The sequence below is a fragment of the Orbicella franksi genome, chromosome 5 (assembly GCF_964199315.1).
Source record: "Orbicella franksi chromosome 5, jaOrbFran1.1, whole genome shotgun sequence".
In the NCBI taxonomy this organism is placed as follows: domain Eukaryota; kingdom Metazoa; phylum Cnidaria; class Anthozoa; order Scleractinia; family Merulinidae; genus Orbicella; species Orbicella franksi.
In genome coordinates, this window is record NC_138149.1 from 7,268,228 (window position 1) to 7,294,488 (window position 26,261).

At 37.4% G+C, this 26,261-nt stretch overlaps 2 protein-coding genes across 9 annotated transcripts in view; one reads left to right on the forward strand and one right to left on the reverse strand.

Annotated features, from left to right (window-relative positions):
* Nucleotides 1–14,298, forward strand: LOC145488651 (THUMP domain-containing protein 1-like). 4 transcript variants are annotated; one of them, XR_014049523.1, is made up of 8 exons: nucleotides 1–81; nucleotides 163–267; nucleotides 1,875–2,140; nucleotides 2,818–2,938; nucleotides 3,774–3,923; nucleotides 4,737–4,922; nucleotides 12,731–13,718; nucleotides 14,200–14,298. XR_014049523.1 is itself a non-coding variant. In XM_081467562.1 (7 exons), exons 1-7 carry the CDS (start codon nucleotides 10–12, stop codon nucleotides 12,812–12,814), a joined length of 984 nt encoding a protein of 327 aa, XP_081323688.1. In that variant the 5' UTR covers nucleotides 1–9; the 3' UTR covers nucleotides 12,815–14,298. The 4 variants fall into 4 exon arrangements, 2 of the variants coding, with proteins under 2 accessions (XP_081323688.1, XP_081323687.1); XR_014049522.1 differs by having other exon boundaries at nucleotides 12,731–13,026; XM_081467562.1 differs by having other exon boundaries at nucleotides 12,731–14,298.
* Nucleotides 9,110–26,261, reverse strand: part of LOC145488654 (cyclin-dependent kinase 6-like) — a 22,326-nt gene continuing 5,174 nt past the window's right edge. For 2 of the 5 annotated variants that reach the window (XM_081467566.1, XM_081467567.1), the window contains exons 2-7: nucleotides 18,167–18,593; nucleotides 14,208–14,346; nucleotides 12,809–12,976; nucleotides 11,975–12,135; nucleotides 10,600–10,735; nucleotides 9,110–10,059 (exon numbers count right to left, since the gene is read on the reverse strand). In XM_081467566.1, coding sequence (XP_081323692.1) covers nucleotides 9,907–10,059; nucleotides 10,600–10,735; nucleotides 11,975–12,135; nucleotides 12,809–12,976; nucleotides 14,208–14,346; nucleotides 18,167–18,375 — 966 coding nt within the window. In that variant the 5' untranslated portion in view covers nucleotides 18,376–18,593 and the 3' untranslated portion in view covers nucleotides 9,110–9,906. The other 3 variants (XM_081467568.1, XM_081467564.1, XM_081467563.1) reach the window with 3 other exon arrangements.

Genomic DNA, 26,261 nt, shown 5'->3' on the forward strand with positions numbered 1-26,261 from the left:
GGAATCAAAATGGCGGACAACAGCAACGCGGATTTGAAACGAAAGCGGGCGAAAGGATTTTATGTCGGAAATAAAAAGAAGGTCAGTCATTTTGTACGTATAACTTTAACTTACTCGTTTTTGTTACTGAACTGAACCAATTTTTCTCATGAATTTTGTCAGAAACGAGGTCAAGAGCTCCTCGCTCCGGGGATGAGAGGTGTTCTTGTTACATGTAACGAACGAGAGAAATTATGCATAAGAGAAGCTTACAACGTCCTCAATGAAGTAAGATTTCACGTTTTGCAGCGTAAGTGCATGCATGCTTGGTCAATGATCTCGGTTTTTACGCCAGTGATCATTTTGTAAATGTAAAAGCTTACAATTCAAGTTAGTATATCCCTAAGGTGCAGGATATGAAAGTGAAGAATGATCATCGCAGTAAATTTTCCAATTTAAGCAATTGGAAAGAAGAAGCCTGAAAAAATCAGGGTTTCAACGGGATTAGAACCCGTGACCACCACAATACCGGTGCGATGCTCTACCAACTGAACTATGAAGCCACACATTGGGAGCGAGGTCAATTAATTGAGTTCATATCTTCCCGTGAGGAGTGAAATGATGTGAAGTATATATAAAATAGTTCATATTTGAACTGTGGTTGTAGATGAAAGTGAAGAATGGCTTCATAACTCAGTTGGTAGAGCATCGCACTGGTATCATGGAGGTCACGGGTTCAAATCCCCTTGAAGCCCTGATTTTTGCAGGCTTCTTCTTTCCAATTGCTTAAATTGAAAAATTTACTGCGATGATCATTCTTCACTTTCATCTACAACCGCAGTTCAAATATGAATTATTTCATATATACTTCACATTGTGCAGGGATATGTTTTGTGTACAGGGAGACTGCAATGAATTTAAATGTGTTATAAGTGAATAAAGATGGTAAATTTTAAGCTCCAATCATGGACAAAAGGGTTGACACATTTGAGCAAAACAAACGCTCTCTATCGGTGTCCTTCTGTAATTTCAAAAAACATCTTTTTTGTTGATAGCCAAACCCCCCTCTTCCCTTTTTCAATGTTGAAATACGCTCCGTGGACACTGTCCCATGGTTACAACATTGAAAAGGGGAGAGGGGGTCGAAATGTGAAATTGGAGATTGAAAAAACATGCGTTCAACAAAACAGGTCTTGTTCGGGGAGTGTCTCAACTGCTTTTGTCCATGATTGTCGGTAGTGAAATGTGAAAAGTGAACTGATCAACATGACGCAAGCGTGGATCACATTGTTAATTTTTTTCCTGTCATAAATTGGCTTAGAAGTGGGTTTGTTTATGCCACTGGGTCTTTGAATCAGCTTATGTGCCATCTACAAAACATTCATAAAAAATCTGCTGGTAGTGTGAACCCTGATATCATAATTTTGTGCTGAAAAATGACCAAGTCAGTTGGAAAAAACATCTGATTTCAATGTAATGGTTCCTAGGGCTGTCAATAAGGACCGTAACCCACAACACCTGCCACAGCTGCGTATGTTTGATGGACTCTAGCCTTGATGTTACAGTTGAATTTGCCTGTAGTTGATACAATTTAGCCATAATGTAACAAGTTTGTCATGGGTGTGGAGAAATTCCTGCTCGTCAACAGATTTTAACTTTTGTTATAATTTCTTCAATTTTTTGTGATAAGTGTACATGCATATTGTAATGTATTTGTTTTCATTTCAGGTTTTGTGTTCAGTTGATTGCAGAACTTTTGCAATAAAAGAAAGAATAAGAAAAATAAGTTTACTAACATGTGCATTTAACTGCATCTAATGAAACTTTTTAATAAACCACACTAGAAAGATTACTGAAAAACATAATTAACCAAGAGTGTGGTCTTTTCTGTTTAGTATGCAGATCAACTCTATGGTCCTGAGCACAACCAACAAGAAGATGATACAGGCAATGAAAGTGATACTGAGGACATTGAAGAGGCTCTGGCAAAGGAAGTCAAGGAACTACAGGAGACAAAGCAGGAAAAGAGATTCCAGTCTATCCTCAGTGGAGCAACTAACGTCATCTTCATTAAAACTAACCTTCCTGATTCTAATGATCCCACAGATTTGGTTCATACCATTTTAACAGATATGCTGAAAACTGGATGCAAAAAGACCAGGTTAGACCAACACTGAAAAAAGGATGTTTACCAATATTTATTGGTATTTCTTCATCACTGTGGGTAGCTTGTTTAGTTTTCTTACTGTTGTGAGTAGTTTTTTTTTGCATAATTAAGTTAATTGTTTTTCTGCTTTTTTTGCTTGCTAATCTGGTGAAATAAAATGGTTGGTTGTTTTTGTGCTATAAAACTGACACCCAAATTAGTGTTCCAGCTCATTCAACTTGATTTTGTTGACTAAGAGCAAGAAAAGTATAAAAAGTGTGAAAACTATGAAACAGTAAACACATGTGTAAGGAAAAAATATCACTAATTTTACCATTATTATTATTTTTTTCATTTTTTCACACTTTCTTTTCATATTTATTTTTCATCATACACTTTTACATAATTTAAGTGTTTTTAGTTTTTGGAAACCAAAAGCTCTACAACTTTGCAAACATTTTTCAACCATAAAAGGCTTTTATGCAAGATGATTTATAATCCTGGATACTTCTCCTTTCTTATTGAATAATATTTCTGGTCTAAATATTTTTTATGTCAGAATACGTGCCAAATAAGTTTTCCAAATTTTACAAGAATTAAAATTCACCAATTCTGGTATTTCCAAAACTATCACAAAACTAAATAGGCTGCTGCAAGAATTTATTGTTTATTATCATTTTCATGAATTACAGACATTGTCAAAGGTTTCTTCCTATTGCTGGGTCCTGCCATGCCAATATGGCTGATTTAGAAAAACTTGCTCAGCAAATGTTTCAGTCAACATTCTTTGCTGAAGAAGCTCAACCATCAACGGTAGGAGAGGAATATAACTTTTGACAATTACTTCATCCACAGTTGCTTACAGACTTTATATGACATATAAATACCCTTCACTGTGTGCCTCTCTCTGAGTGCTTAGACTATGACACCAACTCGGCAAAATGCTGGTGGATGGGGAGGGGGAGGGGATTAATCTTGCAATTATCTAGAGAGTTCTATCCAAGGGGATTTGTAACACCCCTAGCTGCTTCAAGCTACAGTCCTAAACTTAACTACTGTAAATCCTCGAATTAGTGCCCAAGGCACTTATTTCAAATTTAGATGAAGATGCAGGGCACTTATTTGAGGGAGGGGCTTAATCAAAGGGGTGCTTATTTAATTTTTCCCAAATCGTGGTCAGATATGATCATTTTTTTGTAATATATGTATGTGTCAGTCCCTCAGAAGTCAGAAAAAGAAGAAAAAGAAAAAATAGTTATGTCATATAATCCCTTTAGCCAGTTTAGGCCTGCTGCTCAAGGTTGGTTGGGCTTAAGGCAATGAATCAGCAGATCTTCACTGCCATCTGTTCTGTTGCAACGGTCAATGTGCAGTGCTTGAATGAGTCGATAATCACTTGCTTGTGATTGAATACGACCAAAACTATACATCCTTTGTTGCTCAGCATTCTGCCATAAAACAGGGTCTCTTTTTAAATTTTGGCCAATAGGATGGGCACTTATGTGAAGGGGCGCTTATTTGAGTGAAGGCGCTAATATTCAAGGATTTACGGTGTAAGCTCCAGTGGCCAGTGTGGACAAATTCTTTATTGTTGCCTGCTGTAAGAGCAGACTTTTTTCTTAGAATTTGAAACTTTTTCTCATTTCAGTTTTCTGTGATGTATAAATCCAGGAACAACAGTAGCATCCAGCGAGATGACACAATTGCTAAACTTGCTGCCATGGTAATGAATGCTGGAAAGGGACACACTGTAAACCTGAATAAGCCTGACTTGGCTATTTGTGTTGAGATCATTAAGGTAAAAGACAATCTCTGACCTTGTTTTGGGTAATTAGAGTCAAACCTCCAATTTACCAGCCACCTGTTGAGTGGCCACTTGTTAATCAGCCATTGATTTTGTCAAAATCACCAAATTGTTATCAGTAATAAAAGTACTTTAAATAGTGGGTCATTATAACCTCTCTGTATCGGTTGATGCCACAATAATGGTATCACACAAATGCCGTATAATTGGTAGACAAGTTGCAGTCTGACATCCTTTTTATAGAACAGGTTATCGTAGCAACAATACTATCTGTCAAAAAACACCCATAAATTTTTAGCTTTAAGTGCTTATAGCTAAAAAAGGAGCTTGATGACCCACATTTTGTATTATCGAATTGTGATAAGCATGATGAGATGATTCTGTGAAGAGGGTTCAGGCAAAAGGTGAAGTCTGAATACGAACAAAGTGGTCCATCATGATGGAGCTTATCACGGTTTCTGTAGCGTGAAGCAGCCAGGAGTATTTCCACTCCCCCTGGATGGGATGGCAGTCCATTGCAGGATAATACCCCCAGCGTTAAGGTCACCGGTACCCATATATACACCTGGGTGGAGAGAGGCACTGCAAGAGTAAGCCCAAGTCAAGAACACAACACAATGTCCCCATCCAGGTTTTGAATCCGGACTGCTCGATCTGAACACAAGCACACTAACCATGAGGCCACCACGCTTCCCATGGAGAGGGTTCAGAGCCATCTTAAATTTTCTAAAACTTGATATTTCTCCCTCGCTTTCCATTTAAAGTAGAATATCATAAATTATTGTATTTTATCATTGGCCCTTTTAGAATGTCTGCTGCTTGAGTGTGGTTAAAGATTTGTTCAAGTTGAGGAAATACAACATTCATGAAGTGAACAAGCAAATCATCCAATCTCAGTCCAATCTCAACAGTGCAGAGCAAGAGGATGAAAAGGCCAATGACCCAAGTGTTGAAAAAACAAATGACAATAGTCAAGACATACCTGAAACAGATGTAAGTCATCCTGGTGATAAAGTGGTTAACGATACAGTTGTTGAAGATAAAGTTGTTCACAACACAGTTGTTCAAGATACAGTCACAGCAAATCCAAATATCATTATAAAGGAAAACCAAGGGTAATCTTTCATGGAGATTATAAAATGAGACCAACAGAGTGTTGTTGATTCACTCATTAAGGAGGTAAGGAATGACTTCAGTATGGAAAAAAACTACGGTGACATGAATGAGAATGTTAGCTGTGATATCTACATCAACTGTAATTACCACTGTCAGTGATGTTTGTTGTAACATGATTGAGCACAGTGGTAAAGGTGTTCATACCTATTTGCACAAATTTACTAATATTGACCTCCAATAATGAACTTCCAAGACCTCAAAAATATGACATCAGCTTTTACACTGTAGCTTACAAAAAACTTATTATAAAAATACCACAGCTTGGGTTTTCAAGTTGGACCTGACCTCTGCTTGGCAGTCACCCTTAATTTTACTCAGTCTATAATAAATTATTACAACAGCTAAATTAGACTCCATTCAATACATTACATAAACTTGCATTAAATGATACAGGAAATGCTTGTCTTATCTCAGGCATACCATACCTACCTAGGTACCTGTATCTCTCCATGCTCCATGCCGTAAGGCACATAAGGCTTTGACATTCCCCTTACATCCACATTGATTTGCCGTTAGAGCTCTGACAGTTGTCCATGACTGCCACCCAGCTGTGCACCTTTCTTCCTCAACCATTCTCCTCTAGTCTCCATGATGGGACTGGACCTCCTAAACACCAGGCAGGTGCTCTGTCCACAGAGCTACAGATAGACTCGTGGTGAGCAATGCCTGTTATTGGGTTCATGTTGACATGTATGGGTTTTACATATTGCTACAATCAGTATTGTTGAGAGCATATTGAATGGTGAATAAAGGTGGTAAATTTCGAGTTCAGGTAGTAGTGAAATGAGAAAGATGCAACGTTTGTCATGTCTCGAGCATGTTATATCGAGTCCCTGAAAGGATTCAAACCCGTTACCTCCCAAACACTAGGCAAATACATGTACTCTATCCACTGATGTATCGATAGGTCTGAAACTCATGAAGTCGACTTGTGGCAAGTCTAGATAGAGAACAGACTATGTTGTTACTGGAACCGCGAATCAACAAATGTAATCAAACTCAACTGACGAAACATAGATGTTCCCCCGCTTAACATCCCAGGGTGATTCAAAGTCATGTTTGTGAAGAGAATAAATAATAAATATTTTCCATGTTATGCAACAAAAGCAATTATTAACAAGTCTCCCATCCCAACAAAACGGGCAACATTTGTGTTGATTTACATGGTCCAGATTCATAAGCTATTGAGAAACCAAACTGTCTCATACACACAAGTCTGTCCACAGACGTTTATTTTTTTTGCTACGAGTTATTTTTCTTCAAGCATGCAAGCAATGCGAGCATGTTCAGGAGCCCCAACCCCACACCCCTTGCATTTTGGCTCGTTCATATCCCATGCACCGGGTTAATATTTTGCTAAGCTCGTGATCTCAGTGAACTGAAGACAATTTAATTGAAGATCTATGGACAGACTGTGTTTGCACGTGCTTTGCGATGATGTCATTTGTTTTCACTCCTGCTGCAGGGAGGCCAATTTGGAGTCCAAAATCCATCCCATCTCAACTGTTTAACCAGGTGAATGTTAAGCTTGGTAGGGATATGAAAAAGATGCAATTTTAATCATCAAGTTCATTGTTGCATGCCTGTGACATGGTCAACATTGCCTCTTTCTCAGTTCTTCCAAGCTTCAAATTCACCATCTCTGTGCAATTCTACTACTGAACAGGTAATTCACACACCATTTTATATTAACTGTTTATTTCTCTTCAAAAACAACATTCCTTACTACACCAATACTGAAAGAGGTGAAGGAACAATATCATATACAATATCAATAATAATTATTATCAGCCACAGGGCACATACACACAACATGTGCCCTAGACTTCTTAGCTCATCAATCTTTAGGCAGAGCTTATGATCATTCAAAGTAAATAATTATGATAAACCACAAGAAAATTCAAAATCAATAATTGATACCAATAAATTAAGAAATTGATTCTGAAGATGACTTCTGTTCAAGTTTGTTGAAACGTCAGTCACCAACAACAGTTCTTTTCAGAACTACCCTCACATGGAGATACACACTATATGAACAATTCATTGAATGATGTGAAAATTGAGACCAATCAATAGATCGCACAAATCAACCTCATCGGTTGCCTATGGATTGTTTTTTGACAAGCAGTTAATTAATATTGATTGTTATTGATTGTCATTAGCTGTTTTACCAATAATTGGTTTTTCAATTATCGATACCCTGGAAAAATTATGTGAAATATCATCTGAAACAATGTTGAAACCACTGGGCTTTGATTGGTCATGTGTACATCAAATTCAAATTCTCTTTTTTTCACTCTCCTAGAAAATTGTTACTAATGATTACAGGTAAAAAAAATGTATAACATTAAGGGAAAGTGTTGATGTAAAACACATTCAAGTGTTACCTGACACTGAGTATAACATAAATTAAAGTATTTACTTCATGGTTAATACTAACACTTATCACACCAAAATACAGGTTACAAGAATCTTTTGATACAAAAGATTACATTTCGTGAAGACAGAGAAAACTCTCACACAGGTGATCGCACTGAAAATTTGAAAACTTCTACACAATACTCTGGGGCGGATCTAGAAACTAAAAAAAAAAATGAGACATTACAACACGCCAACTAGGCCTCAGAATGTCGGAAATCCCATTTCTGAGGACCTCAAAATTTTTTAAAAATTGTCTGGGGAGGATGCTTCCCACACTGCCCTACAGGGGACTGCCTTCTCCAGTCCCTATATTGAGCCCCAGATACTGTGTCCTTTTAAGGTACTTCCTAATGTTCAAAATAAGACTTGTGTTATAAACTAATACTTGGTATGTTTCATATCAATTGCATGAAAATCAAAATGCGAATCAATGGCATTTTATGCAAGAATCATTAAAATCAATCAGTACATTATTTTGTTCTTTCCAATGACCCTGCCTGCGTAAACTACATGTAAGACTACATTATGGATTAATGACCAGTTAAAATTTTGCACAAATCATTGCATATAACATCAACTTTACCTTAAAACAATATCTTGGAAATTTATGCAGAATGTCAACTATGAACTGATACTTAGCCGATGAGATTTTATGGCAAGTTGGCTTAAGTCAGGTGATACAGTGGTGTGTATTTCACAAGATTTAGGAGGACTGTGTTATTATTCAACTGATTAACTGTGATAATGCTGGCCTTTCAAAAATATTGGAGGAATGCATATTGTAGCATATCTCAAATCTGTTATAATTCTAGATAGCAGATAACAAGGACTTGCGGACGCTGATGTTATTTTGTATTTCTCTGTAATAATATTTGCTTCATTGACTGTTTTTGGGTTGTTGTTGTTGTTGTTTTGCTTGTGTTGATCAGCATTATGGTTACTTCGCCATTTGTTTTTCGCAAATTATCAATGGTAACTAAAACTGACTCTATCATGAAGATAACTAGTTACTGACGGAATGAATCCAACGCTGTATCACATGTAACAGTGACAGGCCAATTAAGTAAATTCTAACGGCATAAATGCAAGTTAATGTTATTTAGAAAAGAATGCAAATTGATCAAATGAAATAAATTTCTAAAAAGGACATTACTTAACCATCAAACTATGCCACAGCTAGTGTATGTATTTTTCTCTTTTTCTTTGTTTTAGGAAGACACATTTCAAGACATTGTTTTCCTCAAATAAATAATCACTTCATTGTTTTTATTTTTTTCTGAGACATTTTACTCAACTAGAGTTTCCTAAATGACTGTACTCTTTGTTGAAGATAATGGAATTTGTTAACATAATTTAGCTACAGTGAAGTTGTGCCTTTGGTCCTCTTCACTTCTGTAACTTTTGCTAACATTGTTGATATGTAATAACACTAAACCTCCTAAGCTTCCACAAGCCCTTATTGTGCAGAAAACAACCTTTTTGAGGATTTTGTGCCCCATGAAAACTATGAAGTTCCCTTCTACCACTAATTATAAACCAATATTATAATATTATTATAATTATTCTTGAACTACAGTCTAACATTTTTGAGAACAAATTTCTACTTTCATGAATTTGTAAGTCTTTCCAACAAGCTTCAAAAAGAATTTCAAGGTCCTGATTTATGTTTCTGTGTTACAATTTTCCGTGATATAGTGATGCAAAGAGAGGGTGGTAAAGGGTTTATTCACGACAAGTGATGAGAGAAAAAATTGTGTCACATTTTCAAGTTTCAGTCTTGCAATTCAAAAGTAAAAATGTCTCACGCTCACAAAGAAAAATGTTAGGCTCGCCTTCTCTCGAAGCCTTGCATTTGCTGTTCACCCCCCCCCCCCCCCCTTCTATAGCAGATTGCTCATCATTTTTGGGTGAGTCACTGAAGGTAATAAGACACAAATTGGTACAATGTGAACTCTAAAGAACTACACTGAACCAAATAACATATTAATTACTTGGAAATATATTACACACCTTTTTTAAAAAATAATGATAATAAGTAATTTCTAAATTTTTTAAGACACTCAAATCATGAACAGTTGAAATTTTTTTGGTACATTGTTTTGGCTACCACAGAATGAAGGCTCTTCATATAATGTACAAGATTTTTTTTTAACGTAAAAATAGCTAGTCATGCAAAAAACTGTAAAACGTTCACAGTTTGAGTGTCCTTGCTGTAATTTCAACTTTGATATTTTAGTTTTCACACCATGGGTACAAGACCATGCCACCAACTGTCCTAAATGTAGTTTACAACCAAGGGTTTGTAGTTCCTCAACTACTGGCATTTGAAATCTGTATATATAATGTTCTGCACACCACACCAGCTCCATGTCACTCATTTTCAGAGCACAGGAACATTTTCCTTCTTGTTTGAAACATTTGGAGAACTAAATTGTGAGTTTTCTTTATCACCGTCATGAAATTCTTGAAAATACTCATGTTGAAGGGCCGCTATTGCACCAATTCTTCTCTGAGGGCTAAAAATGAGCATTTGCTGAAACAAAAGAGAGAACTTGCTTATTAGATAAATAAACCTTGGTTAATGCTCTTACTAGTTACATACTGCAAATAATAGGGGTCTCCAAGGGTTTAAGCACTTATTAAAACAGTTTCCCATTTAAGTGTGTTAACAACCAGTTACAACTTGTGTCACTGTTTTTCCTCGTGCAAACAAAAAGACATTGCAGTGCTCCATCTATGCCAACTTGCCTGGGTTATCAATCCATTTGGGATTTATTTGGACATAAGAGTCTTGGAGAGTCATAGAAACATCTGAAAAAAATATCTCTAGGCCTGGAAAAGTCATTGGCTCATGCATGAAAACAATCATCAAATTTCCGAAATTATTATAACATACACAGTGCAAACCAAAATAGAAGGTGAATTATTCAGATAAAAGACCAAAAAACTTTCGCAAAATTGTAAATCTCATAGATCTGCCCTTTCTCTCCATTCTGTGCACGAAAACACATAAAACTAACAGTATTCCATGTACCCTGTATGTGTTTCTGGTGTACATTTTTTAGTTTCATACCTTGAGTAAATGAGTTCCACTTGAGCACATCTCTGGTACTAACTCCGCCAGGGAAAATGAAACATATCTTGGGAATGATGATCGTGGAAGCGAAACACTTGATGGCCAATCACTTTGTGAAGGAGTACCTATAATACTAGAAAACAGGAAAGAAAACATCAATATCCAGTTGTAAAGTAGAGATCCTATAACAACATGCATTTATTAGAGGAATTCTGAGTCTGTTTTTGTACAGTAGTTTAAAGGCTGGGGAGGGTGCCCATTTGTTTACAGTAGATGGGAAAATTATTAGAGAACTTTTTTACTTTATGGCATTGTGTTTCTCTACAAATATTTGCATCATTCATTGGTTGGTACCTTTAATTTGGCTAGTGATCAATTGATAGAGATGTTGAGTCACTGATTAACACATGATTAAATAATAAAAACAAAACCTTGGATCCATCATTATAAATCACTTGCCAGATGAAAAGTATTAGTGACCAATTTCTTTATAGACCTTTGCATAAGTGGCACCTAAATTTGAATAACAATACTTTATACATCCCAAGCTTCGTACTGATGTTTCCAGACAAAGGACTTTTCACATGAATGTGAGGCTTAGGATGTATAAGTATTGTTATTCAAATATCCACACCATTTATGCAAAAGCCTATAAAGCTTAACACCTAAGCTTAGCAAGCAAGAAAGGCAAACCAAGTCCAGTGAGCTTGCTTGGTGTGCAGTCTGTGGTATTACAGAGATTTAATGTGTTTTGTCTTGGATTGGCTTGATGTTTTTGCACAGTTTTGAATAGTAGAATAGAAATTAAAACTATGCAAGCAAATGGTTGTTACAAAGTTTTTTAGGCAGCATTTATTGCTGGTTGGAGTAGGAGGCTGGCTTTGCCATCTTTCTCTGAAGACCTTTAAGAGTTAAAGTTTAGCAGAGTAGCTGGCCAAGATCATGAGGTAACTAGTGATTTTTGCCAGCTGACAGCTACTTTTGACAATCCTGCAAAGCGCAGTTAAATCCTTTTACATTATGAGGATATGATATGGACTATAGGTAAAAAGGTAAAGTCTGCATACAAGCCAAGTGGCCCTGCCATCAGGCCAGTGCTTAACTTCGGTTTCTGTGGCATGGAGCAACCAGGAGTATTTCTACTCCCCTTCGCTGGGATGCTAGTCCATCGCAGGATAACTCCCAGCAGTACCCATTTATACACCTGGGTGGCATGAGGTACTGTGGGAGTAAGTTGTCTTGCCCAAGAACACAACACAATGTCCCTGGCCAGGACTCAAACCTGGACCGCATGATCCGGAGATGAAAACAACTCAGTCTGTAAAAGCATGGAAACACCCTTAGAATTTTTATCTTGGAGTCATTGGTTTACCTAAATATTTTATGCAGCTGATCCACATCTGATTTTCCTTCAAACAGTGGTTTTCTGTTATAAAGTTCTGCCATGATACACCCAATGCTCCAAATGTCCACGGCTGTGGCATAACTGGAGTGAAGGAGAACTTCTGGAGCTCGGTACCACAATGTTACAACCTACAACAGATCATAGAATAAACTTATATAGAAGAAGAACTCAATGTTCTTTACATGGTTCTGATAGTTAATTTGTATTCTACTCTTGGGAATGAAAGGGCTTGATTTTTTTTTAAATTTAGATTTTTATCTTTTGTTAATTATAGTGTCCTGCAGTTACTTTTTTCCCCTAATCTGGTGGTTTTCCTTTTATGGGACACTGATAGAGCTCTCTTGTGAACCATCCAGGCAAATGGCTTTTTCAATTTTTTCTTGAATTTTTTTAAATTTATTTATCTAATATATATATGTATATTTTTCATTTTCATCACGATCACTTTTTTTCCTGACTTGTGAATACATTTATATCTTGTTATTGAATTATAATGAATTAAGGTTGTCTCCAAATGCAAGTGCAAATTAAAGATTCACACCTCAAGTGAAATTTGAAATTTTCTTAAAATTCTATGAGCCTTTCTGGACCAATGAATCAGCCATGTCCATGATCTGAAAGAGTGGACGATAGTGTCTTTGATTTGCTTGTTGAACTTGTATGTGTATAAAGTTTAAAAATGTTCTGGTTTTGATTACCAACACTTGTTTAGTTTATTTATAGCATTTACAGGTGAAAGAGTCTTCAGGTAAAAGACAAGTTCATGATATCGAACCAGCTTTCTTCTTTTCTCCAACTTACCACTGACGTCAAAGCCATGGCATCACGGTATATCCTTGCGAGACCAAAGTCAGCAATCTTCACTTGGCCTGTTTTAGAGACCAGGATATTCTGTGGTTTTAAGTCTCGATGAACTATGCGATGGGAGTGCAAGAAATCGACACCATTCAACAGTTGATGTGTGATGTCCTGATAAATCAAAAGAGTTTAGTCACTGCCTAGTACTCAAGGTCAATAAAGTAAGCTCATAAGCTAATGAATTTATTAGATTAAGTTCTCAGAGAACAATGTGATTTCTTCTGGTTATAAAAACCCGATACTGTAGAGATACTTTACAAAGAGCTTATGCTAAGCAGCTTTTCATCAGCATTTGGCAACTGCAGGGCTTGTTAAGTGGGATATCCTGTTCAGAGTGCTTTATCATGTAGTATTCATTGATTGTTTTGAGTTAGATGTAATCCCTACCCCCCCCCCCCCTCCAGACATCATTAGGTCCTCAGAAAACAGGATCCTTGGACAAACTGATGCCCAGCATGGATAAAAACAGTAGTAACTTAACATTATATTATATGACAGAATTAAGGTTTGGAATTAAATCTTTGAACAATAAACGGAAGTCATCATTCAGTCAGAGTAATTTTTTGAGTAGAGACGTGTTAAAACATGTTAATTTTAAGGGTCCACGTGGCATATGATAAATTGATAGGTGTTTAGATTGACACTTTCAAGATTCACACTCTTGAGTTAACCAATAGCCTCTCTGAAATCACTCAACTCTGTTTTAATTGTCATAATTAATGGAGAGTGAAAAGAAAAGAACTTTTTCCATACGCGTATTCATTTGAAAGGAACGTGGTTCCAGTAACTAAATCTCAAAGAATGTGACCTTTTAAGTGATCATGCTGTGCTGAGAACAGAGTGAAATTTGCAGGTAATATCCAGAGTATTATGAAGAGGGCCAATGTTATTACACCTACCACAAAATATCTAATGAACCATTTTGTATATTTTTGGTTCCAAAAGCTGGATTTGCATAAATTGCAGTCTAAACATCGAAGACATCTCTATCCTGATTAGAATTTTGAATGAATTGGTGTTCATGCATGTACAATGAATTAAGCTCTGGATTGTTCATCAAGGGTATTGAAGAAAATGAAAATCATGTAGTTTGAGTGCAAAACAGAAGCAAAACAAAAAAGTGGGTGATTTAGGTTCCTTAGAAATGAAACACTTTGAGTGGTTTTTAGGCACTCAACAGTATATCTATTTTGACAGTTCAGGTGTTAATTGCCTTGTTCAGATCAAGTGATGTTCCCTGGAGCATGAATTTTCCTTTAGCTATAGCTTTCCCGAGTGAGTGAAATATGTCTTGATTTGCATGTGATTAATAATAATTTTATGCATCTTAACAGTTACACACCTTGATTTTCCACTCTGGCAGTCCCGGTTGAGGGCAGTTCTCGAGGTAAACACTAAGATCCTGCTCAATGTGCTCGAATACAAGTGAGAGATGGGTCTCTTGACGCAATGGGGATGTCGTGTGAAACACATCCAGTAGCCTGTGGAAAAATTCAAGAGAAATCTGCGTGAAAAACCATTAATTTTTCAACTTAATTATAATCTCAAATTAATTATTCCCTCAAGATAATACACTAGGCTTTTAACCCAGTCACTACCAGAGAGTCGCACCTCAATACAACTAATGAGGTTCTAAATGTCTTGTCCATGAAAATCAAGGGTGTGACCATTCAATTAAAAGTTCCCTGTTTTGAGTAGTACTTTCATTTGGTTTAATTTGTTTCACAGTGTAATTTCAGCCTACGAAATGGAATTTTGGGTGTGTTCCATTTTCAATCTGTGGGACTCCATGAGAGGGATAAGAATAAATGAATATTCACAACAGTCTAGTTAAAGATGTTAAGCTTAAGAATGCCTTAAGGGTGAATGAGAAAAATACAGCAAACAGGTAACCAAACCTAACTAGAAGACAAAAGAGTTATCCTTGTTTGGTATCAAAAATTCCATGGTACACAATTGTTGTAGTGAAAGTTGAAACTGGAATTTTAGATACGTATATGCAAAGAAGTACCATATTTCTTCAATTAAGTGCCCAGCCTCAAATAAGTGCCCACCTCGCATAAGCACCCACTCTTAAGATCCAACAATTCAATAAGCACCCTTGGTGTGATATCAAATAAATATGGTATATGCACTACGTGTGCCCAAGGAAATTTGAGTTGTTTTAGTCTGAAATAGTTATTTTTCTATTCCTTCAGACAAAAAAAAAGAGCCTCAAGAGTCAATGGATTTCATCAAGAGCAATCACATACATACATGAACTTATTCACATCTGAAATAGGAGATAGATTTTAAGGATTTAGTTCATAATGGGCCGCCAATTTTACATTTCATCTCTTCAACATGCTATAGAAAAGTGGAGATTTTGGTTAACAAATAGAGAAGCTTATAAGGTCATTTATTGCATTGCAAGAAAACACAATAGGTATTTGGGGAACACAGGAGAAATGTAGAAAATGTGAGCAGCGTGTGCAGGTGACTGCTTTTTACATTTCCCAAGTGTTCACAAATTCCCAGAGTGTTTTATAAGAATATTATACATGCTTTAGGCTTCTTCATATATGTTGTGTCATAGATTTAACACATGCATAATAATAAAGAAACTTTTCTGTTTTTTATTCTAATAAAGCAGCTTTTTAGTGAAATATTGAAGTGTGTGCAGAACCCAATGTGTATAATTATAACCTGAAGGGTGAAAGTTCTGAGAACCAGGTAACACACCAAAAATTTGAGTACTTTCCACTACAGTTTGGAGAATTTAGTGAAACATGTTTAAGAGTTTCATTCTTTTTAGTACCTGTTTGCTTGACAGTGTATCAATTTTGTAAAGAGAAATTTGAAGGAAGTTTTTTTCACTAGCGCACAAGCATTAGCTTAAGCAAAATACACAGACACATCAAGGTGTTGTTAAGTAGGGTCATTTCTTGGGAAATTTGCCTAACAAAAGGTGTTAATTATCAACATGTTACTGCATCTGCATAAGTCAGCTTATGTTATGTTTTTGCCCTCATGGAAATCAACCTTAATTGGTCAGCTTGGAAATTGAAGTGTTCTGCACTGTGAATTACTTGGGCCCATTAATTGTATGCACAAGAATTGGGACAATCAAACCTTAATTTTTCTATCCGAACTAGCTCAATCAAGTTTTTATCTAAGTCTTCTTAAAACATAACAAAAAATGACAAGTGTGTTGTTTCAGTGGAGGAAATGTCAAGAGAAAAAAGAAGAGACATACAGACAAATGATGTGACTTTTTAGATTGAATGAACACCCTCTGATCACATGAAAGTCATTTTCCTGATGGCAGGGAGGGTTGAATTATTAGAAGGTCGTGCTCTTGGGACCGAGGTAAGTGTGAAAATCACGTACACGGTTGCTGCCTAATTAAACCACTGGAGATCCATTGTCGAGGGCCGATTTATACATGCAGTTTTACAACACGCAATCCGTAATGAGACTTTGACAGTCGCGAATGGAATGAAAAATGAAAATAATGTTGATCAGAAGGTGGAACAAGAGAGATTGTGGAAAACACTCTAAGAATTAAGAGATCCTTAACATCAAGGAACGAGCAGAAATGATAGTATGACCCTTTTCGAATTAATACTCATTTGTTGAACCATTTACAGCATACGCTGCAGCTTGATGTTGAGTATTATTCTCGCGGTAAACCAAAAAGAGTCCTTCCCATTTCTTTCATTTACCTTCGAGAGCAATGAGAGAACTTTATCGACGCGCCGGATTTGTTTAAAATTCAACAAAGGATTTTGTTGGTACAGTCTAAAATAAACAAAAGCGCGCTGTTTCTTTTGAAGTCGTAATCAATGGTGATTTTTGTATTTCAAGCAGAAGCTTGTGAATTATGCATCTACCAAGGCATGAATCGTCGGCAATAAACTTGTGAAATCGAAAGCGATCGCATTTAGGTCCTCGTATTATCGCATGATTTCCCAAGCATATGTGTATAACAAAGTATTTATTAGTCAAAACAAATTATTGATCAAATTTCTTATTGTCAACCTTCGAGTCCCAGAGCTTAAAGAAAGAATGTGTACTTAATAAACGCGCTCTTATCAAACTGTCTGACTATCACATGAATTCGGCCGCCTTTGACAAAGAATACGTAACGCTCACTTTTTTCAAGCTGAGAAACAGGTCAAAGTTTTATGGTAATCCCACAAGAATGTAAATCCTTGATTAAATGCTCCACTCGCTGTGTTTGTTCGTTTTCACATCGAGATAAAACGCAGCGTTGAAAGGTCGACTCGGACATCAGTCAATCGTATTTCAGAAACTTGAGACGTCAAGTTAAGGTAAACAGGGCTTCCAGAAACGACATCAGCAGTTGGTTCGGTGTAATGGAAGGCGTAAATGTTACGTAAACATCGCCCTTTCTGAGTCCTGTTGATTTTCAGCGCGAATAATGCACTCTCGAGGTTTTGCGGCAACAAAAAATGGAGTTACTTTCAAAGGCGGGATTTAAATTTACCCTCGACATCGCGGGAAGTCGTTCAGCCAATCACATTCCTACTCGGCCGGTAAAACCTACTTCCGGTGAAAGCAAAACATACACAAACTTCCTTTGCAGCCGATATGAAAATCTTGGGCCGCAGTGTCAGGCTTTCGACCTCGTCGGAATTTTTTTTGACATTCTCGCGTATCCAATGCTAACCAGATGGACACAGGACAGAGTAAAACATCAGAATACAACCAAATGAACGGTGATTTATTCCGTGAAGATTTTAATTGTTATCTATTGAAGCGCTAAAGCCTTTAATTATGCGGTATATAAACATGTTTCGGCGGTTAAATTAATTTCTATCCTGGAACCTGCAGAAGATCTTGCAGAATGCGGCTGTATTTCGCGCAATAAAAAATGAACTTGACTAGAAGCCCGAGAGGCTGGAGTGTGTTCAACGGGACACAATTGAATTGTGAAATTACAGGTTTGGTAGCTCTCGGAATGCAATAATTAAACAAAAGATGAATTTTAATACGTCTTTGCTGAGGGCCAAATTTAACGAATATAAATCCCTCTTTTAATTTTTTCTTTTAGCTAAGTTTAATCATTTAGGCCTCTCGTGTTTGGAGGGGAAATCTTGGCGCGGATAAATAAAAATAAAATAAAACAAAAATATTCGCGTTGATATCTGGTACAATGAGGGAAGGGTTACGGTTTCGCAAGGTTCTCGGGAGTTTGTGTAGCAACCCACAGACACACCAAAAATTCTGGATCTCCAAAATAACACTTTATATTTATCGCCCATACTTCAAACAGGTCAAACAAACCGTTTAGCTTACCTGACGATGTTTTCATGCGAGAAATTGTCGATCTGCTTGAGGAGGGCTATTTCACGGATTGTGGAGAGTGGCATTCCTTCTTCGCTGTTTACAATTCTGACTCTCTTCAATGCCACGAAACGGCCTTCGTTCTGAAGATCGCGAGCCTTATACACGGTGCCATACGCTCCATTCCCGATCTCAGCCACCTCTTCGTACTTCTGAGCCATGGCTCCAATTTCAAAGCAGTTCAGTAGCCGAGGTTCACTGTCTCAATCTCGAGGCTTTGCTCATTTTAGCGTGACATGGCGAAGCATCCAGGGCTTGACATCCAAGAATCTTTCCCTTCTTATCGCGTTGGCCAACTTGTAAGGATTGCCACCAAATCCTATGAATCTGCTCCTCAATTTTCCATGGAAGTTGCCCTTCACAATTGGGGTCCTACGAGCTAAACATACAATCGGATCGTCCGCTAAAAGAGTTTAGAGATTCGATAATGCTTCATAAATGGAAAGTAAATATTCAACTTCAATTCCGCTCTGGTCTCGGAGGAATTAGAAGTCGCATACGGTTTCAATTCAATTGGGTATTTATGTAAAACAATGCTAAAATAGCTGGGTTATCACTTTTTTTTTTCCCCCTAAATCAGTTCACCAGAACGCGATCTACTCGCTGGCAAGATGCGCGACTTACTTTGATCACGAACACTAAGCGGAGATTTGAATGAATGAAAAAGTCACATGAAGACTTCAAAATAAAGGTTGCAAGGTTCGCTGCTTTAACCACGTGCGCGCGTCTATGCCTATTTATTTCCTGTTGCTCAAGCGACGCTTGTGATTGGTTGCCGAGGGCTTTGCAGTCTGTGTATCGGAATGCGGGATCTATTCATTGGCTGGCATTGTCACGCCCTCGCTGATAGTGGCCAATGGAGGCAATTAGAGAAACCTAAAAATACAATTTTCTGCATGGAAAAAGAAAAGAAGCTCGGAGACCACCTACTGGATAGAAACGGAAAGCAATGATTACCCAAAGAACTAATGTTGTTTTCTAGCACATGGTGCACCATCTGCGACCCATCTCATATTTCACTCTGCACACAAAAAAATGGTCACAAACTTCTAAGAGCGTTGTGTACATTCAAAGAACTACTCAGCAACAACAATACAACAGAATCTCGAAGGCACCGGAATTCAGCGGGACATGTTGACTCGAGTCGATCACAAGAGCCATCAACATCCTAAAGAGGTGGAGTCCTCGACAACATTTTCTAGATCTTATCTAATTGACTTTGTCCGTTGTCGAGGCAACCGAAGAATCGATTACAATATCGGAAATTGAGCGACAGATGTCTTTGGTACTCATTCATTGGCAAAGCGAGGCTTTGCCAACGTTTAAATGTCCCTAATCAAACTGTTTACGAGCGAAATGCTGACAAACAAGCCACAAGGTGGAACGGTCCAATTGTTTCTCACAAGTTACCTGCCCGTCACGGTTTGGAGTTTTTCACATTCGGTAATTAGGAGCTGATTGATTTAATTTCATCAATATTTCAGCCGCTCGTTAAAATTCCCTCGTGGACGGAACATATTTCGGTATTACAGTCCCCGAATTGCACGCTCACGCGAAATCTTGAGCTATTCAGGTAAAGTGATCTGCTTCAGAAATACTCCCGCATCAGCCCTGATGAAATCAGACTTTAATTAATTAAATAATCATCATTCTTTTCTCTCTTGCTGTGCATTTTTTTGTGTGACTTCCCACTGAAAAACCTACGTCATTATTCACACGAGGCTTTTGAACGGAGCCGACACTGAGCACAGAAACCATTGACCTTCTACAGGTTGAATTTCACTTTCTTATACTCCCGTTGCCTTTCTCAAGGTAAACAGCTTTAGTTCCAGTTACAATATCCCGAGGACAAGAGAAGAAATTCATCGACTATCTCTGATCTTGATTGAGCAACAAATTCTCAAAAGTTAAAGTAGAAGAAAAGTATGACAAAGAGTAAGAGGAATTCGTCTTTGGAGCTTTTTATTGGAATGGTCAGGAATGGTTTTAAGTGCAAAACCCACATAAGTCAATTAGCAAGCATTTCTTGCTCTGTCACTCATTATAGCAATTTTAACAAGTCACGCGGCTTAGGATAAGTGTGGGCGCGTTAGGGTGAAGGTAAACTATCTTAAATTATCTTATACACGTCAACGAGTCACATGAAGGCCAGCAGACGACCGCTATGAAAACGAAACACGTGCTCTGTCAAGGAACAAATAAGAAAGGAGATAATAGTCATTTACTATAGTAATCCAGTAAGCAAGCAAGAAAGCAGAGCGACATGCTACAGGCAGGTTAAAGCTATAATTCTGAGGAAGGCATCAAGCAGCGCAGGTATGTAGGTAGGTAGGTTGATAGCTAGGCAGGCAGGCTTAACTAAAAAAATATATAAAACAGTAATGTTACTAAATATAAAGTTGGTAAAGTGAACAAGGAAAAAGTCAGCGCCTTGTTGAAAAAATCCAGAGAGGAGCTTATTAATGCGTTAAACGGTAATACCTTTTTTAAAGTGATAACCAGTTCTGTTATGTGCTGTAGCTCGTCAACCCACAATGACAATAAAGTTTTAGTCAAAGTAATACCGCGTCAACTCATGGTTATTAATTGTTCTCTATAAATAAACCTCAAGTTTCTAAGGTTTACAGACTTAGAAACACATGTGAAGTGGGAACCCACTTTGTTTTTACTGTAAAAACAATTGCGACTTCTAGTTTTCTCTTCAAGTTAGTTTAACTAAACACGGAGCATGCCGGAATGTTGAAAGTTTTACTACAAAATGCGTGTTAAAATTTTGAATAGCTAAATAAGTCAACGAAAAGAAAATTATCGTAGAAGAAAAAGCACTCGTCGTTCGTTCAAATGGTTTTAATCACACTGATCAATGAACCTATTTACAAAATTATTTAATTGATCACGAGGTGTAAATGTCAATCAAACGTTCGAAATCAATTCTCTGGAATGTAATTACGTAACTCGATGACAAACGAAACTTTCGTGACAAAAATATCTATCGGCCAATGAGGAAACTCATTTTGAAGTAATGAGAGCATAATCGCAGAGCCAAGAATATTAAATATTTACAACTTCGATTCTAAATTGGTCTACATACGCTCTTCAGTAGGCCGGTTTGTGACACCCAGAGTAGCGTCTTTGCAGCAAGCTACCCTGCCTAAATAGTCGTTTAAAATGTGTATTCCTTTTGTAATTTTCTTGATAATATGGTTATGGTGATCGCATCCCTGCTTGGTAGTAACTGATTACTTCTACTCATATTCTGCTTGTTGGAATGATATTTCCATGATTAAGCGAGTTTCATAGACTGCAATTTTTAGTTCATGAAGAAACAATTATCGTCTTATAATCTAAGTAACTTATTAATTTTATCCACTTATTAAATAGGTTTAGCTATTTGGATGATCCAAACTCCATCAGTCTACACATTACCTGTAAATTTGCCTTTAATTTGTTATATATGTTACCCATGCTAAATTTAGTATTTGCTTTTTTAATCACCTTTTAAAAATAAATTTGTGCAGGCTAGAAATAAAATGTCGTCTTATGTTTAAATATGTCTCAGGCACCACTGATCTGGGAAAGCTGCACTCTGGTATTAGTTTGATTATCGTTTGCAAGTAACTGACCCCAGATTGCTTAACCTTTCCTGTTCATTTACTGGCGGATGCCGTTTTCGATTCAGTTATTTTGGGGGAAAAAAACTAACTTCTTGTTCTGTTGCTACATGATGCTCACTAAAGCTGACAACCAAAAAAATGTCCTGTTCTAATCGAAATTCCGGTAAGCTTAGCTGACAAGATGATAATGTGTTTGCAAAAGTTGAAGCGATCGATGACAGCGGGAAAAGGTAAATATTTACCACCGAAAAAACTCTTTCGGTTTCGAAAATTGTAAGCAGATTAATATAGCAACCCGGCTCTCGATCTAATTCAACCCAGCACCAACTAACTGTTACACTCCGCTATTTCCGAAAATTTGGAGGTACATAAAGACAAAATCCCCTTAGCTGATTGTATTCTTTGTTCTCGTCAGTTGATCGATACTGTAAGGAGAAGCTAGTTCTTGACACATCTGAGGGTCTTGCTCTTGCAAGTGAAGGGTTGTAAATTCTTAGAAATAGAAACTGATATACGATATCTTGAAACTTCGAAAAGAAATCGAAAGCAAATACCACAAATTTTCACTGATGATATCGCTATGCACGAGACAGGCCTCTGTGCATATTCTTACACAGGATATAGAAATATTCTATTGATGCGTCCATTTAGAGCAGTAACAAAAGCTAATATGTCTTTTACATATCTTTGGAGAATCCACATCGATATTCTCCTATATTCTCCTTGTGAACACATTGTCAAGCAAACAGGTAAAGAGAATAGACAAATTCATCAATGCTATTTTGATACATCTTTGATTTGCACCACTTGACTTTACTTCTTTGCGTTATATTCTTCATTACATAATATTTAAAGGTGAAGGACGGATCTCGATTTTCTTTGCATGATTTATTTCATTTCACTATCGTATTTTGATCAGGGTTTTATGGTTCAGATTTCAAGGGCTAAGCGGAAATTCATTACTAAAAGAACCAAAACATGTCCCATAGCCGGTCATATCCATTCAGCTGGCTTTTCGAGACTGACGATGGCTGACTAAAACTCTTCTTTCGCGACTTGTTGCTCTGTTTTTGTAATCGTTGTCCTTAACGCTTCTAAAAGTCAATGTCAAACACAGGTGTAGATGTATGTTACTGTTGCCCATCCCTGACTGTCATTTTTAGCATTTTACGCCCCATAAAGGCATGTTTTACTTTCGTTTGTTGTTTCTAATGGTCTTAAATCAATGAACGACATAAAGGAAATTTGGTTAGTGTCGTAATTTTAGCCTCGACTGGCAACAATATTGATTCACAACGTCAATTACTTTGAGTGCCATGAAAAAATAAGATGGCAATCTCTTTTCCGGTCCTCCAGAACAGAACATTTACGCAAAACAAAACGGGCCTTGTCTGGCTCCCGAAGTTTGTATGTAGCAAGCATGCAGGTCGCTGGGATAACAAACATCAGATATCAGAGGAGATTTGCATGTGTTTGCACCACTCGGGTTTGAGTAAGCTATTGCCTTTGGTAGCAAATTTTTGCTCAATTTATCTTTGTTACATGGAATTTCGTTCCGCCCCTTACATCCTAAATTGATTTCAAAGATCTCCTTTTTGACACATCCACGACGGAAGCAAGGCTACTATACCATAAGCTACCATGAAAACAATTTATAAGGAGCTCTTTTTTAGAAAAACAAAAAGATAAATGACTAAAAGAGGCGTAAAACTTCTTGAACTAAACTGTCTCGTGTTCTTTAGTAGTTCTCACCCAAAGACATCTTGCCCAGTTGGTGGATCGGAGATGGGAAGAGAATATGCCCCCGAAAAATGACAAGATCGTCAATATCTTTCAACGAGTCCAAAAGCATAATTTTGATCAACTCTTTAAAGCACCGCTTGTTATGTCTTGAATCAATAAAGGTTTAAAAACACAGGTCTAAATGGTAAAACATGTTTTGTTTATTGTTAAACTAAGCAGGAATTATACAATTCTTTGATTCGCGGAAAAGATCTATCTGAGGAGAAATATCGCTGGAATGATAATGCGGCAGTGTTCACACGTTAGAATTTTTAACGATGAAGAAATTACTGCTAACGAGTTTCCCTTCTGTTTTGGTAGCTCTCCAATAAAACTGATGAAATCACACAAACGATAAAATTCCCAGCAGCGCATATTTGATAGGTCAAAGTATTCACATAGTGTTTCACTCTACAAATGACTTATGATGCCTTGTTAGCGATAACTATGCAGAGAAAACCGTAAAATGTTGTATTGATATCCTACACAGATACCGAACCGAGCCTAAGAACGTAACAGTCTACCTCTCGTAGTACGTTTTTTTCCTCGTATTTTTATTATTATTATTTTTTTGATTCAGTACTCGTGGTCTCCGAAATGATGAGGTCTCAAAGTCCCCGGCAGTCGATTGTGTTGCAACGTGTTTCAGTCGTCGTGGTATTGCCTGATATAGCCCCAGACTGGCGGCTTTACCACCTGTTCTGTGAATGCATCGGTGGCGTCATACAATACTGACCACTTAGCATAAAACCTCAAAGTAAATAACGTGTGGTCCCGATCTTTCGATGCACCTGGGGGAACGGAAATTGGTTTTAAAACACCGGCAGTTGGAAAAATCGAGAGTTAATTTCCGCCTACATTTTTAGTTTGCCAAGGGAGCAAACAATTGCTTCGGCAAAAGAGGGTTCGAAAAATCGGTCGGGACTGCACTTTGTGACTTCGTGACGAACAGCAAAAAACGTTGAAAGTAACGGACGGTTGTGCAGTGAAGTAACACTTAGCTGTACTGAGAGGTCCGCTACAAAGAATGCAAAGACAATTAGGCCTGAGGAGCCACTCGGGACCCTATTAAATACATTACTTTAGTGATAATACCGGTGAATGACTCCACATGCTGTATTTCGGTTGATATTCAGTGCGATTACAGACCGCCTGGGCCGGGTTCTTACCGGTATTACCAGCTTGTAGGTTCAGAATCAGTGTCGGAACTTTCTGAGCTTTAAAGCTTTGCAGATAAACGTTTCTGAGTGCTCGAGGCAGGATTGTTTGGCGCCTAAAAGTTAAAGCAGTTGGAAAACCTCTCGGTACTAAACTATCGACATTCAAGGAGCTAAGAGTAGGCAATGAGAGGGCAAATAGCTATTGAGCGGCCATCCCTCGTGAAAGTTTTCAGTGCAGCTGCTGTTTTAAACGACGCATAACATCGAATAACAACTTCCAGATATTAGCCCTGATTTCACATGTAAATTCTCTTTACTAGTCTTACTTCATTTCACATATTACTGCCTAGTCTGGAGAATTGAATTGGTAATCAGTTCCTTCAGACATCAGTGTTTGTTTGCGTGCGTGTCCGTTCATATCTCTGCCGTAGTAGCTAATCTATATCATTGATATGAAATTAAATATTGCTATCATTATTTGGACTGAAACCAGCGAATTACTCTCAGTTATTTATAATCATGTCTTGGCCTCTTCGTGGGAGTGAAGTTAAGTATTTCAAAAAAAGATTTTTTTCATTGCAATTACGTCAGAAGAGCTGGCAAGCTTTGATAATTGAGAACGGATTTAACAATATACCCACTCCCATGATGTAGAGCAAATATCTCGAGAAGTAAGGGTCTAAAACCCACGTGGAAAATCCTATCTTTGGGAAGTTTTATGTTGAGTCCGTGTTCAAATTCGATGATTTTGTTCCCCTTAATCTGCCCTCGTCTGTCCCTTCGTCTCTGTTCTCTTGTTAAAGGTCGTTTACACGAGAGGATCGATTCACTCTACTGTGTTATCAGTTCTTTGCAGTCATACACCATTTAATGCTTTTTTCACTTCAATAGTGCCGCGTATATAGCTGCTCACCTCTACAGGGAGCGCAATTCTACAGCTGCACAGTCATGTCAAGGAAAAGAAAGCCCTCCCAAGACTTTTACTTTCCAGGACAAGGAACAGCTAAGATATATACCGCGCACCGCACGAGGAAACGTTTAGCACCAATTTACCGCCAAGTCGGCTGTTTTTCACATCGGTCTTGTGCTTTGGTAAAATATTTGTGTCCGGTTAACACATTAGATGTTGTTCATATTCTGTAGATAAATATATCTCGTTGCAAACTATTTTAGGTAACGGTATTTCATTCCCCAATTTTTCAAACTTTTTCAGTTTTATCGTTCCGAAACCTTAGAAGTCTAGCTGATTTTTTTTGCTTACGTAAAACGACAACTCTGCCCTTCGAGAACAAAAGGTATTAATTTGCCCTTGTTACGACAGTGCAAGGTAGCATTTCATTTAAGAGCTTCATCGTATTTTGATCTATTTTAATCAAAATACCCAAGATATGGAATTCTGAATAGCTTAATATTCCACTTAGACAATTGGTTGCTTGGCCTTGACGTGTGACTGAATGAGAAAATGATTAATTGCGATTCAACGATTAAAGC